Here is a 21363-nt window from a genome sequence, read left to right on the forward strand (position 1 = left end):
TTTACGCCTTTATTTCCAAACCAGAAATATAAATCAACAATTTTATCTTTTTCTGAATGTAATATTATGATGTCTGCCTGTCTCCTAAATACATTTCTATTTCAAAAGAGAAAGCAGTCAAAGCAACCAAAAAACAAACAAAAAACAGATGATGTTTTGTTACACAGCGAGGCCTGATGTGGTAAACAAATAGATTAAAATACTATCAAAACAAAAACAATGTGCAACCTGTTAAATTATGTTTGAGGAATGAAATGTAAAATGCTGCACACAAAGCCATGTCCCTACTGTTAAATACAACCCACAACTAATTGCATGTGCAGAACCACAATGTATTTTAGCATGTGTGCAAACATGAAGGAATGTTTCTTTGTTGTAGTATATATGAAACTATTTAAAATGACACTGAGCAATCATTGAATTCAGTGAATTTGTGGTACATTTTATTTTAATACACATGGAAACTATTTTTCTGTCTTGGGTCTGACAGGCAAGTCGTAAAATAATCCATGCAGGGAACAAGTCTGCATGGTTTGATGTTGCGTCTGTGCATGTGTGCCATGCATGTAAATGAATATACCCAACAGTCTGTGTTCACATGCAGTGCGTGTTTATCATCATCTTGTTATCTCTGCTTTCTCTTGTCTGTCATCTCTTTTCATCACAGTCTTTGCAAAGTTACTCCTTTTGGGGATTAAAAAATTCTATTAAAATATCTCAAAGCTAAATATTTAGATTCCCTTGAGAGTTTATGTTTTGTTTTGTTTGGAGAAATGTTTTTTTTTTTTTTTTTTCCCATTCACACAGTTAATCATATGCTCAAGCTGCCAAGTACAACTGAGCAGCAGAACAGAACAAGAAAATGTTTTCATTGGATCTAAAAAAATCCTTCCACTGAAAACTGAAATATATTTTCCACATAAATGCGCAAAATCTATGCCATTTAAGGCTTTAAACGTTTCTCCGACGGCACGTGAAGGCACCACGCGCTCCTGTCGGTGCTTTCGCGTTACGCTGACGTGTCCCCGCGCCTCTTGCTCCGGAAGACTTTAATTCAATGTGTCCGTTCGCTCCCATTCACTGTGCGCTCGCAGACCCGGAAAGATTTCAACGTGTGGGTCGCACGGCAAAGTGCGTTTCCGGTACAACGTGTGTGTGTGTGTGTGTTGATCTGTGCTCAGCCTCTTCGCTTCTTGGCTTCCAGTAGATCAGTCTCCCCTTCTTCTTCAGACCGAGTCCCCAGCTCCCTGAACCCGGGCATCCCTTCACCGTGTTACCCCCCAAACTGTTGGACATGGCATCGGCACCGTCTCAGACAGCGCCTTCCCCGGCTGCTCCTCTGCAAAGAGGAATTGTGAAAATGGTACGAATCCTAATACGAATATGTGCGCTCAGTCTTTGTACACAGCTAGTCGTTAGCTGAGGGCTGACTTTAATTGAAGAAAACTTGATTGAGGGTTTGTCATACAACTTTATGTTGCTGTCGATGTAAAAAAAAAAAAAAAAAGATGCCGAATGACTGTGTTGTCACCAGCGACTGTCGCTAGCATTTAGCTGCTAACGTTAGCATCTTTGCTGCTAAACTCGCTAGCCTTGCTAATAAGCTGGAGCCTTTTGACGTTAGCACATGTTTGCTTTGTTTCCAATTGGACGTGTGTAAACCTAGTGTGTCGACATATTCTAAGTTTCTCGAAACGTCAGTGTAATGAAGTTAAAAAACGAATTGCAAACAGTGATCGTCAAAATGTTTTTGGGTTTATTATTACCCCCCAGCTGCAAGCTCGTTAAATGTTAGCTAACTATTACTTACTCTCCAAGAAGTGGTTTAATGATTAAATATTGACAAATTGTGTTCTGCGTTGCTGCTGGACAGTGTTTGTGCACATTGAAGTTGTATTTAATCTATTTGGTGACAAGAGCAGCAGTAATTGCTAACTAGCGTAAAAGCTAACTGAAGCTAAACAGGCTATCACTATATCGTTTAAAATGTTGTCCCTCTCAGGGTTCTTCAGCTTAAATGCTTGTGACGCGGTTAAGCCGTCGCTGTGATCGGATATTGACCTGGAGACATCCAGACCCGTGCACGGAGCAGACATGCTGGTTAATGAGTGGGTGCTATCTGAAGCCAACAACGGGAAACTGACACGTAGCTTTCTGGCTGCTCCCCCCACCCCCCCACTATAAACTCCCATTCATGTCGTCAGCTCGAAGCGTTTTCTGTGTCCACATATCATTTGAACTTTGCTGAATTCATATTCTGTCTGGGACTTTGTTCGAAGGACTCTAGTTATCATTTAGCCACCGAGATGACTTTAACATAGGAGCTCATTGTAGGACAGAGATGAAGCGGGGAAGGGGTCCCAGGTACTTTAGAGTTTACTTTAGACCCACAGCTGCTTGAATAACACACTGAATATAACGTGGGTTTAGACTTGACCTGTAACGCTCATGAACATGTAACTATCGAGGAACAACACTTTTGTTAATGCATTAGCAGAGGGGAGGTTTTTTGCAGGAGATAAAATTGAAGTTTTTTGGATTTTTTTTTTTTTTTTACCAGATTAGACATGCTGTTGTTTTAGATTTGTTTTTCACACCTTATGTATATTTACTGCCCCCCTATTTCTTGCAAAAGGGGATCTGAGTCGAGCAAAAGCCATGCAGTACGTGACGTAACTTTTAAACTCAGAAAGGGAAATGCGACTTTGCCACTTTCTTCCCATGTTTGTGGGGGGAATTGCAGCTTCTTTTCTGTTTATGCATACAGTAGCCATTTTGAAGAAAGACTTTATCTTTCTCGCATCTTAGATCGACAGCTCACACTGATGTGCTCCACAGATACTCCGGAGAGTCCGCAGATAAAAAAAAAGCGTTTGCTCAGATTTGTGTATAGATGCCTTACTCGGCGTGTTGGTGTGCTTAATCTTGTGATTAAGCGATTTCTTAATTTTATTAGCCTTCAGGAAATAAACATGTGTGTCGTACAATTCATCTTCAGTTAACAATCTTTATTGCCATCTCCCCAGGTTTTATCAGGCTGCGCCATCATTGTCCGGGGCCAGCCTCGAGGTGGCCCGCCCCCGGAGCGTCAGATCAATCTCAGTAATATCCGAGCTGGAGCCATGGCCCGCAGAGCTGCTCAAGGCCAGCCCGACACCAAGGACACCCCAGATGAGGTGGGCGGCCATTCCTCTTTGTGCATGGTGTATGTTTGTGAGACGGATACGGGTCCGACTTGGTGTCAGCACGCATTCTGAAACTCGATTCACTTTCATTCATTTACTCTTTTTGGTTGCACCGAATAAAAATCACCCAGTTGTTTGCGATAAGCTTTTGATTTTAAAATGACAATAAGCTGTCTCTCTCTGTACTGAAGCCGTGGGCCTTTCAAGCCAGAGAGTTCCTTCGGAAGAAGCTCATCGGCAAAGAGGTGTGCTTCACCGTGGAAATCAAGACCGCTTTGGCCAGGGAGTACGGCATGGTGTACCTGGGGAAAGGTGAGCCGACCGTCCCGACTTCTAAGATTAGAATTAGCTCAAGACTTTCTCCAAATGCAATGAATTAACGAAGTTGAAAGAAATGTTCCTTTACAGTTAAATTTAGCTCGTTGGTGGTCCTGTAGTGTGGTATGATGTCCAAGTCATGCTTACTGCTAGCATTTTAGCAGTGGAACAGTTCGGTCACAATGAAAATTCAGTCATTATGTACTTAATGGACTAAGAAACGTACTACAGTGCTTCCTATCTGTTACTGTACTTTAACTATACAATTATAACTGAACTGTCCGCTCGTTTTAGACACGACGGGTGAGAACCTTGCTGAGTCTTTGGTGACTGAGGGCCTCGCCACAGTCCGCAGAGAAGGAATCAGAGGCAACAAGTAAGATTTATGTTTAGCAATTTTTCGGCCATGAGCCTCAGTATTCTCAGATTCATACGAGACTGTGTACGGATGTCTTTATTCTGAAGCAATATGCGACTGTATAATTTGAAATGGCTCATTTTTGGGATTTCTAATTGTTCCATGTCAGATTATGCGCTGAATTTGTTCAGCTACGTTGGCAGGAGACTGATATGATGCATGCTTTTAATCCAGATTAATCTCAGTCCGTGTGGTTTAGTCCTGCTTTTTTATCGATTTGCTTCACTGAATTAGAACGCGACGAAATTTGGCAACATAAATTAATCAGCTTTTTAGAGTTTACAGCAGAATAACACATTTGCCTCTGCAGTGGTGGTACAGTAAATATATAAGTCCTCAACTGGTAGACTGTGGAGACTGGACATAGAGCATTAGTGCTCCAGATGGTGGCACTATTACCCCGCTGCTGTAGTTACATCCCTTTTCTGCCACGTTGTCCTTGCTCAGTAATCCCCTAAATAGACACGCATTCCATGAGCTATATGACAAAGTACTGTGTATTCTCCCAATGGCGGTATTTGCACATTACACACATTACAAGCAGTTTGCCTCATGCTGCTACATCTGTATCCTTCAACGTGAATAGAGACGATGGGAGTATTTTGCCAGTAATGACTGATTTCAACCATTGTGTGCAATGGCCCAGAACAGCCACTAATGTAAATTATGCTTTAAGTGTAAGCCAGCATCGTTTGGCCTAAAGGGGGGGTGGCAGCCCATTACTCAGTACGTACACCAGGCCAGCAACCGGTATCATTATGCCCCGTGACCGGACACACTGATCACAATAACAACGATGTGATCGTAATGATGGTGATATTATAATGATGAGGGATTTGCAGAGGGCAGTTAAGTTGTGTTCAGAGGCTGATTGTTGTTTGGTTTTGGGGGGGGGGGGCCAGTGGTCAGTGCTCAGCAGCTGTGGGACAGTTGTCTTGGTTAATTTGAGCAAGATTGAACACAATGTCACACCATGTTCCAGCGAATGAAGGTTGTTTGACAGCTGTAATGTCTGAAGAAGCAGAAGCCTTCCAGTCAAATGCACCGGGGAACATGACATCTGACGTTTTTGGAAAGTTTCTTGCTCAGCTTCGCACTTTCTCCCCCATCAGCATCTGTTATTTGAAGCCGTGTGTTGATCAGAAGGAAGTCTCTGACCTGAAAAGAAACCAGTCTTTTGGGAGACGTGGATAAGTTGACTATCATCTGCCGCCACACATGAGAACCCATTTGTCAGTCTTTACCCATCTCTGTTTCTGTGGCTTTGGGATTCCTGCCCTTCTTGACGGCATTGTTGTTTTCTGCCACTATCTTTGCAGCGTTTGGCGTTTAATTCTAAGTAGCTTAAATTGACTTCTTACAGAACTTTCTGCCATTGCTGCTCAGTAAGCAAAAAAAAATATTTAAAGGTCAGTTGATTACATTAAAAACGGGGGAGGGGGGGGGGGGAAGAGAACTTGCAACGTGCAAAAAAAAGTCCAAATTTGGAACACATAGCTCTAAACTCCAGTTTCAGTAGCTACTGCCCTATCAATCGGGCAGCCTTCTCCTTATCAGAAAAACCAAAAGCCTGTTGGCCGTCTGAAGCAGTGAATAATTAGAGTAGTGCAAGGCCTCTCAAAAAGTGTCAGGCTGCACAATTTGCAGAGACAGCTCCGAATTAAGGCGTCTGTAGCCAGCTGCGCGGCTGCTTTTGAAAGAGCCGTCAAACACTGTTATTGTCCCCTCACTAAATGCTCCTCGGATACATTTTTGTTACAGCGTTTAAAAACTGTTTTTACAGACTGTTCCCTCTAAGAAAATAGTTTGTCAGGATTTTATACAGCACTTCATTCAGTAAAAGCCAAAGCCTCACCAAAACCCTTACTTCTACCGCACCATTCTTTTAATAAGTACTTTTGTTCAGCTGCAACTGTTACTATAATTTAATGGATTCTGATTAGCCTAATGACATAGCAGTTACATTTCTTCCGCAAGCTGTTTTAATTGTCATTCTTTTCATGCTAATCTTTGCTTATTGGGACAAGGCGCTCGGTAAACCACGTTTTAACACAGCCCTGGATGAAGGTGATGAGACCACGTTCGGCTCATTAGCAGTGGTGACTTTCCTTGTCTGACTGGTGAAATTAATTGCACCCTTTTAAACGGCGTTGCTTGGATCGTTATCACTTATTATACACCTTAATCGGCCCCGAAGGACACTCTGATCTTTATAATGTGTTTGTAACCTTGTTACCTTGAGGCAGGCAACCTTCTTTAACTATATTTTTTATTATTCAGACCTGGTTATAAACCATCTGTCAGCGCGTTAAAATCAGCCCAACTGAGCTGAAAGATTTCATGTTGTTCACAAGTGTCGCTTCTACGTGTTTTGCGGCCGTTCTCCAGTTGCGCTTTAAACTTCTCCTCCTGTTGTGTGTTCCAACAGTCCAGATCAGGCCAGACTCTGTGAATTTGAGGACCAGTCCAAGGCTTCCAAGAAGGGCTTGTGGAGCGAGGGTGGAGGCCTGCACACCATGCGCGACATGAAGTACACCATCGAGAATCCCCGCAACTTTGTTGACTCCCTGCACCAGAAACCTATTAATGGTAATGAGTTTTAGAGGGCGTTCGAACATCTACACTGATTCTCTCATTCACAGAAACAAAGGCATACGACTCACTAAAAACAGCCTGTTTATCTACCTTAAGGCTTGTAATGCAGTGACAGTATATCACTCTGACCCGACCCAATCTGTAATTGGCCACTCGTTTCATTCCCAGGTGGCTGACATTAAGAGTGACGCTGCTCATTTTGCTCTTCTTTAATTGAATGGGGTAAATGAACATGCAAAGGCAATTTCACGCTTTTACTTCTTGTTCTCGCGATTCCTGAGAGACACTTGGTGGGAAAAAAAAATCGAAGGCAGCAAATCCAGCTGAAGCATGCCTTAAATGTACATTGAGTTGCTGTGGTCGGGAACCGAAATGCCAATTTCTCTCTCATTTGCTCGCTCGCACTCCAGTTATAAGCCGGAGCGTACGTAGCGACTGAGAGAACCCGTCATCAAAATACCATTTAGATGTCAGGGGCCTTTCACACAGGTGACTCGTATTCTGTTCAATTTCTTGAAGTACTGCAGAGGTCATGACGACATTTCAAAAGCTCTCTAAATAAATTGACCCCATCTCCAGTGTTGATGCATTGCTTATAGCATAGTCAAACGTTTAATGCATACTCAAAAGCCTATCTTTCGGAGCACAAAGTTAATAACGCCATAGTTTTGAAAGATGGATGCCAAAACAAGCATCAGAGCTACGTAGGGTCCTTCCTTCTCTTCCAGGGGCTGTGGCCAGATTATGATAGGCGCTATCTAATCTTACAGTCCCTTACACCGCATATCTGAAATATACTGGTATAGATGAGCTTCCAACCCACAAATAAACTAAGATGTGTGTGTGATCATCATGATTTAACACTCCTTCCCTTCTAGCTGTTTTTTTTTTTTTTTTACATGTTCTCCTGTCTTCCCGCCAGCCATCATCGAGCACGTTCGTGACGGCAGTGTTGTTCGTGCCTTGCTGCTTCCTGACTACTACCTGGTCACGGTCATGCTGTCTGGAGTAAAGGTATATCTAAACCATCCTGAAGTCAATGCTTGGCTGCTGGGATTTGCAGTAGATAAAACGCATTCTACTCTTTGTGATTGAACACATTTTTCCACCTTTCCCTATACTAACAATAAAGGCTAAATTGCAATGTGAGTATTCTAATAGATCACGTTTTCCTTTCCCCACAGTGTCCCACATTCAAACGAGACGCAGATGGTGTAGAGACGTCCGACCCGTTCGCAGCAGAGGCCAAATTCTTCACAGAATCCCGTCTTCTGCAGAGAGACGTTCAGATCATTCTAGAAAGCTGCCCAAACCAGAACATCCTGGGAACCATCCTTCATCCGGTAGAGACGCGGGACTGTCCTGCTGGTCGGTATGTCTTGACATTACGGGCTCTCATTACTTGTTGGTTTCTTCTGTGTTCTGTCAGAATGGCAACATAACAGAGCTCCTGCTGAAGGAAGGATTCGCCCGCTGTGTGGATTGGTCCATGGCCGTCTACTCTCAGGGAGCCGAGAAACTCAGAGCTGCTGAACGGTAAATGAGCTCTGTTAGATGTCTTCAAAAGTGGTCGGAGAATTTCCCGCTTCAAGATGCTGCACAGAAAATTTGAGATATAAAATCTATGTATCATTACGCCACTGATTACAGGATAGTTGTGTTGGACTTCCCTTATTATGAGGTTATGTAGCATTTATACTGTCATTTTATTAAACCCTGAATATATTACAGATGAAAACTATCTCAAATGATCTTTCTTCTTGATCTAGATCTGCTAAAGAGCGCAAAGTCCGCATCTGGAAGGACTATGTGGCACCCACAGCAAACTTGGATCAGAAAGACAGGCAGTTTGTGGCAAAGGTAAATCCTGAATTGACTTTTGTAAGCTTTGTCGTTTCTTTAGGACCTTTAACTTAATGTCCTTCGATTGGGATCATCTTGCTGCCATTGCAAGTCCTCACTTATCTAGAAAACTTGGCGTGAAGACGTTGTTCATCATGAATTACACTTGGATTCAGTCCCAAGAGGAAAGACTGTTCCCTTCCCTTTCCACCACTTGATGTCTAGTGCGGCATTTCCATTTTCTCTTTTCAGCACTAATGCAAAAATGCAGAGCCAGTTTGAGGTGTCTTGTGAATTTTGTCCTCGTGACACCTCTTATTTTCACATTTGTACCCCCCACTCCCACTGAATAAAAGAAAAAAGAGACAAAAAAAATCCCTTCACTAAATGTAGTAAGAGAAATGCTTAACAGCAACCTTAAAGCACTCCCCAGTCAAATTAGGGCCAAATTGCTTGAGTATGCTGTAGCAGCAGCACCTAACGACCCCCAAAAGTCAAGAACCAAAGATATTAGCTTTGGAAGTTATTGGCTCGAACCTCGGGGGGGAAAGAAATGTCCTTAATATCTAACACAGAGGAACTGTAATCCTTCCCAGTTGTCAGAACACATTAGTTCAAATCAGGTGAGATCGAGTCCCTTGATGTAGTTTGGGGATTCAGTGTTACCGTGAGTTGACATATTATAGTGTCTGACCAGTAGCTGTAACACAGTAAAGCAACTCTAACCTTAAAACGTCATCTTTAAATCTGATGAGTTGCACCACACCAGCTCCTTAAGTTGATGTATTTTCTCCAGGAATAGGCAAGAAAAGAAAGAATCTTTAATAACTCTAAACTTTATCTATTTTGGCTCTCTTCAGTAATTGAACTTTTAAGACCCTGGAAAATTATTAGCTGACCTCAGGGTTGTATAATGGATTTCGCTTTGACAATTTGCTTACAGAATGAGTTTGATAAACTGCACACGGATAAAGAAGGTCCAAAAACACTCCCTCAAAGTATGCGTATGTGTACATTTTTTCCCCCTGAGTCAGATGGACGTGGCTGGTGGAAGGATAAAACATTTATATTATCTATGTGAGCCGCTCACAGATCTTACAGAACCCTCTCAATGAAAGCGGGTTGGATGCAGGCAGAGGGGGGAGGTGGGGGGGCATTTGGGGGTTAGCTTAGCAGGGTGTATGAAAAAAATAAATAAAAGCGAGGTAGAGAGCTGAAGAAGAACTTGCGTAAGAAAGTCAGGTTGTGTGCAAGAGTGTTTTGAGTCTAAGGGGAGGACAGATTAAAGGCCGTAAATGAAAGAGAGGAACAATCACAACCAAGGTTCCTGGGACGATACGTGCCCTCTATGGTTGTGCTCTGCTGATTAGCCCAGTTAAAATCTGGTGCACTTTTTGATCTCTGTAGGACTCATTTTTTGTCTTCTTGCAAAAGCTATGGTCCAAGGAGACACAAAGTAAGAAGGAATGAGTCAGGTGAAGTGTGCTTGCTCTGTGTCAGCTGCTTCTGTGTTTGTCTATGGAGGGAGTTGAAGGCCATCGGTATCTCCTGGGAGGCCTTTTCAAGCAGTCGGCACACTTTGGCCAAGCCTTTCCAAATAGGGCCTGTGACAAGGAGAACAACAAAAGGGCAAGACGGAACAAACAGTCTGAATTGCTATAGAGAAAGCTTTCGTGTGAAACACTGACCAATTCAAAATGATATGACATAATTGTCGTTTGTCAACTAAAATCCCAGAAAATATGCAGGAATAATTTTTGTGACGGTACCACTTAACCCGTAGATAGGAAATGTCATTTTGACCTTGCGTTGGTTTTGGCCATTTTAAGTCGAAGTACATATTGGACAGGCTGAGGTTACTCGGGTCTGTCATCGCCCCTCCATACCTGTGACATCTCATCGCAATGCACCGACTCTCCCAGAGACACATCTATCCATCAATCCCATCATCACACGCTCATCCCCTCTTCTCGTCCACTCGGCTTTTCACTTCTTATTATCTGACTGATGGATAGAGTAGAGAGCGCAGAGCTGGTCCAATCCCCCCTAGTCAATCCTGCTGACACATCTTCCTTTTTGACCGTCTCCCCTCTCTCAGCTGGGACCAGAGAAGTGGATGTAGGCCACGTCCCAATAGTCTTTGTCTCCCCCCTCCTTTGCTTTCCCTTCTTCTTCTTCTCCTTCCCTCCCCCAGGGTAAACCACCGGCCTGTGAGTTGACGGATAAAAGGTGATGTGGTGTAAACTCCCTTACCAGCCTCTCCTCACTAGATTGTCAGGGAAATTGCAAATGTTGCTGTTGTCGATCAAGTGCAAAGCAAGTGTTTGTAATTTCTGAGTGTTGAAGAGTAATAATTTTTTCATTACTAGAATCAAATATTTTTTAAAGTAGAGACAGATGTAGATGTTTTTCTTTATGTACTTCTGCAGAGGAGCAATTGAAGGTCTTACTTGGGAGCGTACCCGTGCCATAGTGTACCTTGGCATGTGTTAAGACCGAGGAAGAACCTTGTTTGTGTGTCCTAGTTAAAGTAAGTCAAGCACAATGGTTGCAAGACCAGGTGGCTTATTTAGAATTTTTTAAAAATTTGCTCTGATGGGCCCTGGCCACTGCAGATGTCATGTCTGCCATGGGCAGTGGGGGGCAGTAGATCCCCATCTCTTCAGTGTCAGATTAGACCAGTGAGTCATGCGGCGCCCCTATCTGTCTTCTCGCTCTACTGTCATGGCAGCTACTTTGCAAAGACTTTTTGCTCTATTTTTCTATCTTCCTCCTCTGCCTCCCCTATTGTGATATTTACAGAGATTACGCAGTAGCTCAATCCATCTTTCCCTTCCTCTTCCTTGATGTGTGATGATCTGACCTTCCTCACCTCTCTCCTCTTGCCTCTCGGCCGATAATTAGTTTGTGAATGCTGAGTCATTTCCCCCCTTGCTCCTGCCAGAATCTCTCTTTCACTTTATTTACTTGGGGAGGGCGTGCAAAATGACCTTGTTCGCCGTGCAGGCTGGTGTGCGTGCATTTGTGTATGCTGCCATGTGCATGCGTGCTCCCTCTTGCACTTCCTCATTATTCCTCTCCCCCTCTCTTTCTCCTTCCTGCTCTCGGCTTATCTTTATCTCTCCCCCTCAGCTTAGTGATTAGTATCTGATGTATTTTGGCTGCTGTTGTAGGGAGCCTATTAAGCATGTGGGCTGGTCTAATTTCTCTAGTCCGTTGCAAATGCAGTGCCTGCCCCCCCCCACCTACCTTCAGCACTGCCTCATGTGAACCACGGTTTGAGTGACGTTTAGGCCCCTGAATTCTTTTGTGTGTGGCAACATGTGTTTGCCAGTTCATTTCTCTGTCTCTAGCAAGCGTCCTACTGAAGACTCGGGGTTTGGATCCCTTCTGCCTCTTTCACATTATCCCCTGAATCTCTTCTTTCGAGCGGAGGCGCATATTTACTTGACGAGTTACAAATATATCCCGTCCATGTCACTATTAACTATGATGAGAATTGCTTTGAGAGTTGTGTACTTTCTTGAGGTCTTTTCGGTACCTTCCCCTCCTAATGCTGTAGTTAGAGTAGTAAAGCACGAGACTAGCGCCCTCGTGAACTGTGATTCAGCTGCTGTTGCCTTGAACATTCTCACAGTTCCTTCCATAAATTGTGGATGTACTTTTGGTGCACATGGGTCACATTTAAATGCCAAGTATAAATGAGTTTTTGTCTGTAGTTTCTCTTGTAAAGGTCTCCATAAACAAAGTGTTGGGTGCTACAATGGCTCTTTCAGCCCATCGTGTTCTTTTGCTTTCACCTTTTTCCTCTCCCTCCTGATGCCAATCCTCCCGGATAACGACGTCCTCGCGCTGTCCTCTAAACCTCTTTCTCGCCACGCTCGTGGTGCCTTCCCAACATGACGACACATGATCTGCTCTGTCACTCTCTAGATTGCGTCCTCTGAATATATCATTCACCTGCGGTTCCCTTCCAGTCTTTCCAGCTCCTCCATCCTGCGGCAGTGTTTGTGTGTGTGTGTGTGTGTGTGTGTGTGTGTTTTTAAAGCCCTAAATACCCGGATGTTTTTGGACTGTTAAATTCATTTAAAAAAAATTGCTTTCTTGCGTTCTTTCTGTTTGCACAGCAGGTTTTTGATCTTCCTGTACATTTCTTACTAAATTCATTTCCCCCCCTCTCCTCCTCTTCTCCCCCCAGGTGATGCAGGTGGTCAACGCAGATGCCATGGTGGTTAAGCTGAACTCTGGAGAATACAAGACCATCCACTTGTCCAGCATCCGGCCCCCTAGGATCGAGGGAGAGGTACAAACAACGCCGTGTCTTGTCTGGTTTGCACACAGCGAGTTGCCTCTTGCCTGCAAGTCAGTGATGAATGTGTTTACATGCGGGAGAGTTTGCAATTTGTGGTCTTGCATGTCCAAATAATGAATCGGATGCGGCGCAGGAACGACTCGCGTTGCTGCCGTCAGACGTTCAATGGATTTGGTTTATTCGCTTTTGAAGTTCTCCATCTGCACATACCTGAATATTTATCTGCCTCTCTCTCTCTCGCTCCCTCTCTCGCTCCCTCTCCTGAGACGTCAGTCTCATCTCTCTGTAAATGAACACGGGATTCGACTCGACCACTTGGTGGCACCAGTGTGGTTGGAACACATGCAAACTCAGCGAGACGCTTTTGCCCACACCCTGTAATTGCAGCACTGCAGAGAGGGAGGTGATTTAAAAGAAAAGAAAAATCTCTATATTTTTTTTATCTTTCCTGTCCATAGTCCAGCATTTTACTCTGGAATCACTTTGAGTGTGTGAAAACATAAACCTCCATACAGGCATCCTTACATCTATTTGCAGCAGGGGAGATGTAAATCTATCCAAACAATAGTGTCTTGGGGAAAACCAGCTGCTTGTGTGCAGCGACACCTAGCCATCGACGGTCCCATTCACCCCGTCATCCCCCCCCCCCCCCCAGCGCTTATTATCGATGCATTTATTTGCTGAAATGACAACGTAATTGGTGTACCTTCTACACTTTGCTAAGGTTTCTTTTCAACGCCATTTATTTATGCTTTTTACATTGTGATGAGCTCCTCTCCGTCTTTTTCCTCTAAAATGCATTTTATTTTATAAGCAACAAGCTCAAGATGTCTGGAAATGTCACTCGCGTTAATTATAAAGTTTTGATGCCACAACTGTAATGTTGTTCTATTTTGGTCGGGCGAGATCTTTGTGCTTCTCACCATTTTTGTTGAACACGTCCAAGGCCGTGCGACACCTGTTCTCTCAGTCGACATATATTTTAATGTTATATCTATTTATAGGCAGGCTGTGCCGTGCATTTCCTGAGGGACGAGATGGAGAAGCTGTTGTTCTCGTAATAAACGGTGCTAAAAGCCGTAGTGCAGCAGCCCCTTGTCTGTTTTGATGGTTTCTGTTTTAATTGACTCCCTCTTCCAGCCTCTCCCTCTCCCTCTCCCTCTCCCTCTCCTGCCTCCCCTGCTGTCATCTTTGCCTCACTTCATTAAGAGGACTGATTTGTACATTGCTCTGTCTCTTTCCTTCACTCTGGTCTCCTCTGCAGTCACTTTCTCCTGCTGTCCTTTGCCTCCGGTCAGGAGGTCGGGTCGTTGACCTGCACCGATTGCCCTTCATGCATGTTTCTCCTTCCTAACTCTGTTTATGACAAGCTTCATAAAAAGCATCTCTCGTTCTCCCTCTACCCCTTCCCCCATTCCCTGCAAAGCGTCGCTTTCACTCCCAATGTTTCTTTTTTTTTTTTTTACGGCCTTGTCCCTCCTGCTTCTGGATATTCTTTCTGCCACTTTGGGTTTTCTAATCTTTTACCGTTCTGCTTCCTTTCCTCATTTACATTCATTTCAGATTTCCATTCTTGTTCTGGGTCTCCTCCGTATTTGTCCATCTCCTTTTGTCTTTTGGTTCCCATGTGTCTGTCTCACTTTGTCAGCACCAGATGCTTTGACAGAGTGTGTTTTGTGCTTCATTACACAATCGTATGTTTCAGGAAGCCGGGGAGGGTGAGCCCAGATGTGAATGGTTGTGTGTATTGGTGTTGTATTGTGTAATATATATTGAATTGCTCATGTGGTTGTGCGTGAATTGTTTATTCATGCAACCGCCCAGTTAGTCTGTCTGGCGCTGGTATCGGACAAAAGCTGGTATAAGATTATAATGAAACTGTTAATGCAGTCTCTGCTTCCATAAAGGTTGTTTGTGATGCTACTCCTGGTTCTGTTTGTGAGCTAATGAGCCGCCCGTCTGCCTGCCTGCAGTGCCGCAGGCTCAGCTTTGTGTTGTCACTATGGTAGCGATGCAGAGTCATGATGAGCCTTTGGATCATAAGATGGAATAGCGGAATCTGACTGAGAGGCGTTGGAATTTTTCTCTTTATAGATTAAAATTGTTTTACGGTCAAGCACGGATTTGAGAATTGTACGTCCGGTTTTAAATGGCAGCTGGGGGGTCGTGATCTTTCTTTGCTGTTGCAGGGACTGCCGTGACAACCAACCACATTCATCATTTCGTTGTGCTGCGCCGTAGAACAACAATATATTCAGATGAAGGTATTTTCATATGCAGACGATGCGTGTCACAGTCCAGACTCAACTCTGCTTTTTGTGGCATGTTAAATGCTCATTTATGCCGGTGTATATAAAAACTATGAACTGCTTCTTGCTCAGGCTGCAGCAGACAGACAAAGATGTAGCTTGAACTTACCCGGAGTGCTCTGATGTGTCTGTGCATCATTATCTTTGTCTGGATGTCTCTGTGCATGACTGTTCATTCTGTAAGCAAGTCAGTTTCTGTTTTTTTTTTTGGGGGGGGGGGTTGTGCACACTTCAGTGGTACGAGATGCGACATACAAGTGCACTGATGTGCTTCGACTGTTCCTGCCGGGTCGCCGTCTTCTTCACATCTACTCTGATTCCTTTATGTAGATGCACATGTGCCCCTCCCCTCTCATGACTACACTTATTCTGCTCAGACTAACAGAGCGACGAACCAATGTTGTCTGGCTGCAGCAAAATATGGGGCACGCGTCGCCCCCCGCCGCTCCCCCTCGCTCCTCTCATATCGGTTCCACTCCTCCCTCGTTTTGCCGCTGCCATCTTCAGAATCGAGGTGTATTTTAAACTCAGTAGTTGGCGTTTTCTTTTCCCTCTTTTCTCCCTCCCTTTTAACTTTATTTTCTTTTGCTCACTTTTCTCCTCTCCTATACGAATCAGGACCGGCCCGGCGTGAAGCCCAACCAGGGAGCGATGTCTGCTGTTCAGTGACTCACTTGTTACACCCACCTATGCATTTAGATGTGCTTGTGTGCATCTGCTTTGACGGCGGTGCACAGTCTACTGTCTGGGTGTCTTTATGCATTGCAATGCTTGTATTTAAAGAGGATTAAGGACAGTCCTTCTGGAGCACATAGAGGTCAACTTATTATTCTTATATAAGTCAACACATCGGCTAAGTTTCTACATTTAATCCTGCCTGCTTGGCTATCAACTGTGTGTCTTTGTTGGGTTTGTAGATCATTTATCTTCACTATACATCTTGTCTGTCCTTTTCGGCTGCCGCTTCCAATATTTCCTTCTTTCTCCCTATTTATGCTTTCAGATTGTTCGTTTTTATGCTTGAACGCTGAATTTACATAAGAATTCTTCAAATGCTTCACTTTTAGCACAAATCCGAAAAGTTCGACTAATTAATGGATGTCCCTGTTCAGTTTTGTCTGTTTTTGCCTTTCCAACCATTTCATTTTTTCCTTTGACTTCATCCATCAATTGAAACAAAGGCTCAGAACAGCATCTTTTAAAAACATAATTCCAAGATTCAGCGGTGATTCTTTTTAACGGGTATTATAACTCTGTATCACTATCCGCGGGGGCCGTCTGCACACCTGTGTGGTCCCCCTCTTTTATATGCCATCCTTATTAATGAGTGCAATATGAAACATGCTCCGTGAGCCGACACAGCTGTCCAAGTGCATTTACCTGCAGCGGTCTGATGGGGGCTAATCACAAACTGAGCGGCCGTTTGATGTTTGCAAGTCGGCTTAGCTTTGGACTTGTTCATATTGACAATAGTGGGGTGAGTGTGGAGCTGCGACGTCTCAAGGATTGCTGATTGTTATCAAGGATACACACGTTATAAACGTCAGTCAGGTAATGTCGGCTGTAAATCACCTGTCCAGTGGTTTACTTTAATCGTCTGTGTTTTCTGTCTCTGTATTGCACATTCAATTGGATATGTGCGTATTCTCGCGGCCCTATGTTGCGGCAACACTATTGGATTAGTTATATTACATTTTGTATTTGAGAACCATAATCCACTAAATCCGTTATGTTTCTTTTGCTCCGGAGAGTGTTTGCATTCTCCCTCTCTCTCTGTTCGTTGTCTTTATGTCTTTATTTTGCCCTTGCATTGTCTCACACCCTCCATTCCAACCCATCTGCAGTCATTGGGTGCACGAATGAGTAAATTTGTAAGAAGCCCAATAGCAAATGTTGGCTGGCTATAGATACTGCTTAATCCAAAAAATAATCCAAGTTGTTGAGGACCTGCACACTCAGCAGTGTGTTTCTCTCCAAATATCGGTTGCACACACACACACACACAAAAACATGTCTTCTAAATCAGTTCATTGCAAAAAAACCCCGTAACGTCTGCGTACTATACTTCCTACTCGCCCCAACACGGCTGCAGCAGATCTAAAAGCGTGATTTGCTCCTGAGTCATGATTTCACCCTCGAGGTTCCAGAAGCTGCAAAAGCTTCCAGGGATAGCATCCACACATTTTACAGCCCAGCCTGCAGCCCTGCGACACTGTACGATCCAGCCGGTGCAATGCCTCTGCAGTCGTCAAAGATGATTTCTAAACTCCAGCTAGTAATTTTGAAGGAAAGGATTTTTCCCCAAATAGAACCCCCCCCCCCCCCCCCCCCCCCCCTCCCCTCCAGCTCACCAAGAGCAAAGTCTTGTTATTGGGTCATGAGTGAGACTCTCTTTTCTTTTCTGCAATCTCCCTGCATGTACATAATGCTTATTAATCCGTGTCTAGGTAATACATTTTCAGTTAAATTCTCAATGACATAATTAAAAGTACTCCACTTATCTCAACAGATGCTTATTTGCTCTTATTTGTGCGTGTTCTATTAGCATTACACTTAACTTTCTTAATGTTAATAGGATTCAGTTTGAAAACAAAGTGAACTGGAACCCGTTGTAAAATATTGCTAAGGCAATTGACATAATTGAACCCTGCCCTGGGTATTCAGTGTGTTAAATTTTAATATTCTTTTCACTGCCTAATTTCCTTGCTATGGGACTCATTCACCTTGCCGTGTTCCACAGAGTCTTGCTTTATCCCCTGTGGACGTTCTAAAAGATGGAGGAGTTGCACCTTTTGTCCTCGGTGTCTGCTTGTGCCTAATTGGTATAGAGGGCTGACATTTATACTCTTCGCCCTCGGTGACATGGCTTCCTTTCCAGGCTATTAGTTAGAAATAATTCCTATTTTACAGTATGTTCCATGTTATTCTGTTGGTTGGATTTCCCCCCCCCAAGAATTGTCTGATTGGTTAAAGTTATCCTCGTCCCAAGGTTGAATCCACAGCCCAGGCAAAAAATGGACATTTTCTGTCTGACAGTATCACTAAAAGGCTGCAAAGGATGTGGTATGGATGAAAAAGCTGGACTATAAAGCCCAGATGGACACAAAATGGAGGGCTCTAGGCTCAAGGGGTGGGGGAATATCCACCTGCCATGACTGAGATTAACTCGCCTCCTATGGTTCATGCTGTGCTGACTCTGCTAGTCAAAGTGGAGAGAGAGCAGGGGAGTAAGAAAAGTAAGATGGAAAGCTATTAAGCTCAAAGGTTATTACATTCCTGCCAAGGTTAAAGAAACGAGTAGATTAGGCAGTTCTAGAGCTGCTTTACTCGGATAATCCAGCCGTCCTTCTGCACAGTCACATAGAGACTTACCAAAATATTAAGTGTGTCAGAATGAACATTTTTCTTTTTGTCAATCATTGCATGGTAGTGTTTGCCCCCCCCCCCTCCGATTTGTCTTAAAGACTTTAATTGAGTTCTAGACACATGCATAATCATGCTACCCCCACTCGGCTCCCCCATGTGTTAACTCCGCATCCATCTGCCCAGCTGTGTGCTGCACCTGGAAGCTGCCAACAGCTGGAGAAGCATTAAAAATGAATGAAAACCCTGCAAGACAAAAGTAAATGAATCATTCCTTCCCTCTGTCCACAGTCGGTGTATCTTTGGGTAGTTAATTTTTTTTATTCTTTTAACCTTTTGATGACGCTCCAGATCACCATGTGGATGTTGTAAATCCAATCAGGAGGGGAAATAGCTGCTCGGCGGAGGTCCGTGCTCTCTGCGTGCCTTTCTAGTTTATTTCTGTGTTCTACGTGCCTCCTAGGAGCTAAATCTTCCCCAAAAAACTGAATTAATAGCTGGTTTTAACTGGATTAGACAAGCACAGACCAGATTACCACCTGTCCTGTACAGTCACATCAGTTTAAATAGACCATTTTCAGATACAGGCAGCTAGCTTGGAGGTCTCACCACTATGGCAAAGTAAAAAGAAATCCCAGAGGAGATTTGAACAAATGTGGTCTGTCTGAAAAGGGTTACAAAACTGTGGCATGGTATGTCAACTGCAGACGACGTGTTTTTTAACCCGCACCTACAAATCCGGTACCTGTCGCCGTGTGTTTGTCTCTAAACGCCGGGGCCAACACAATACCTCAGCCTCCCCTGAAAATGCAAATGGATTCTATTTGTGGCCTGTTCCTGTCAGCGAGTGCAAGAGCATTTTGAGACGACTCCTCGTATGCAGGTTTATGATTCTGTACACATAGTTTCAGGTCACCTTTTGTGCATCTATTTAACACCAAGTGTCTTTGCCATGACTACCGGGTAACTGTGTGTGTCGGTTCCTTTCCAGCAATGTGCTGGTATTAATAGCAAGAGATATGTTTGCGTTTGAGGAAGGTTTATGTGTGATGGTTGGCTTATGAAATGCTGCCATTGACTTGAAACTGATTCAAAATGACCAGAATTTCGATCTACCCTGATGCAGGACTGAAGTAGATCAGGCTGGAAACTGTGCAAATCTTTTCTATGTGAGGTGTGGGCATGCCCTTTAGAGGTCTGCATCTTCTGTGGATGTGTTAAACTGAGCCACTTTCAGACTTTATTGGGAATAATATTCTCCTTCCCTCTCTGTCTCTTTCCATTTTTCCTCAATGCTCTCCCCACGGCCTGTCTGGTCCCTCTCCCCAACATCTCCTCCATCCTTTCTCCTTTTATCCAGGAGAAGAACAAGGACAAAGACAAACGTTTCCGTCCTCTCTATGACATCCCCTACATGTTTGAGGCTCGTGAGTTCTTGAGGAAGAAGCTCATTGGTAAAAAGGTAAGACGCAGTAACAGACCTTTAAACCGCCCCATCATTCTCTGGCTCAATGTGTATTGCTGGTTTGTAAATCAACTTTATGGCCTCTGATGTAATGAACTAAACTCTACACAGGATCCCCCCCCCCCCCCCCCCCAGTGGCTGCACATACGCTCCGGCATCGTTCCCACTCAGCAGTGCCCAAACACACATTTCTGGAAGCCCCAAGCTAGATAGCTGTTTATCGCCCTCTCTGTTTGACTTCTGAGTACTCTCAGTAGATACCCTGGGGCTTGGTATTGGCTGGAACGCACCCTTTAAACAAGCAGTGTTGATTTACCCCCTCTTGTGCCTATTGATCTACTGGGTCTGTACACCTTGGGGCCAACTATGATTTACATAAATGTGACCCAGCAGAACCGAGCGCCGCACTACAGCCCTCCGGAGACACTCTGCATTGCTTAAATGAACATCTGCCGTTCTTATTTTTATTTTTTTCATTGTAGATTATTGTTTAAACTAGTGCAGTTCTAAATACGCCTGTTAGGAATGGGCCAATTGGTGACCAAACTGGCCACAACTTGTCTTGTCGTTAACATTATATTTAGCGTCAAGCAACAAAAATGACTTTACAATTGTGTGAAGTTTACAATAAATCATAATATGAATCTCTTTTTGAAATGCAACCCCACTTCATGGGTCCATGGCCTTTTGGAGGACCACATTGTGTCTAAAATGCTCCCACACTTGGTGATTTAAGGTGAGAATTTCCCTCAGTTAATCAGTAAAATAAAACCTACATGTAGTAGCTGTTGAGCGTACACTGGAAATTTCGCTGCCTCCACTGACTGTAATAACGTCAGGAGAAGGCAACTCTCTGGCTTAGAGGGACGCCCAGGGCTGTTGTCCACTGCTGGAGTTGAATAACTGTTTATATTTTCCAAGTAGCTTAACGCCAAAAAGCCAAAGGGGGCCACATTATTATGGGAGCCGTGCTGGAAAAGATTAGAATCTTTCTTGAGAAATCGGCACAGGAATACAGTTTAATGTGCAGACTGATTGAGCACTCTGTCAAAATGGTGCATTTATGAGCAGTCACACTGACAAAATTACTTTCCCAGTAAGAAGTTATATCTTCAATTCCTTTCTGTTTTGCAGTTGACTTCTAAGTATTAGATTCTGTAGCTTAGCCCTTCACAAATCAATCCTCTGTGCTTTAAAAAAAAAAAAAAGAAGAAAGTTCAACCAAACAAATGCACAGATTTCTGGGCTCGTAACTGTGCAACCCAGACAATAGATGATACAAACGTTGCCATCTCACACACTTTCATATATGCACAGAGTTAAAAAAAATAAAAATGCGTTTGCACTACAGATTGCTAAACAGAAAAACATGCACCCACTCGAAGGCAAAAGCCAAGAGTTTCTTTTGGCGTTCTGTACAGGAGTGAGATTCATATCTCTCTTCCAGTTTCTCATTAGTCATTTTAATCATTTTCATTTATGTTTTTTTCTTTTAATGAAAAGAAAATTCAGCTGTAAGCTGGTTTTGATGAGTGAAGTGAGAATAATGATTCTGT

At 43.6% G+C, this 21363-nt stretch overlaps 1 protein-coding gene across 1 annotated transcript in view; it reads left to right on the plus strand.

The window, feature by feature from the left end:
* The first annotated feature begins 1172 nt into the window (after positions 1-1172).
* The window catches only part of snd1 (staphylococcal nuclease and tudor domain containing 1), a 104278-nt gene continuing 84087 nt past the window's right edge, over positions 1173-21363 (plus strand). The window contains exons 1-11 of the mRNA XM_068755010.1: positions 1173-1363; positions 3027-3176; positions 3377-3497; positions 3798-3879; positions 6350-6510; positions 7439-7530; positions 7701-7859; positions 7946-8052; positions 8286-8376; positions 12557-12661; positions 19703-19804. Coding sequence (XP_068611111.1) covers positions 1295-1363; positions 3027-3176; positions 3377-3497; positions 3798-3879; positions 6350-6510; positions 7439-7530; positions 7701-7859; positions 7946-8052; positions 8286-8376; positions 12557-12661; positions 19703-19804 — 1239 coding nt within the window. The 5' untranslated portion in view covers positions 1173-1294. The remainder of the gene's footprint in view (positions 1364-3026; positions 3177-3376; positions 3498-3797; positions 3880-6349; positions 6511-7438; positions 7531-7700; positions 7860-7945; positions 8053-8285; positions 8377-12556; positions 12662-19702; positions 19805-21363) is intronic.

The sequence above is a fragment of the Brachionichthys hirsutus genome, chromosome 22, assembly GCF_040956055.1.
Source record: "Brachionichthys hirsutus isolate HB-005 chromosome 22, CSIRO-AGI_Bhir_v1, whole genome shotgun sequence".
NCBI classification, from domain to species: domain Eukaryota; kingdom Metazoa; phylum Chordata; class Actinopteri; order Lophiiformes; family Brachionichthyidae; genus Brachionichthys; species Brachionichthys hirsutus.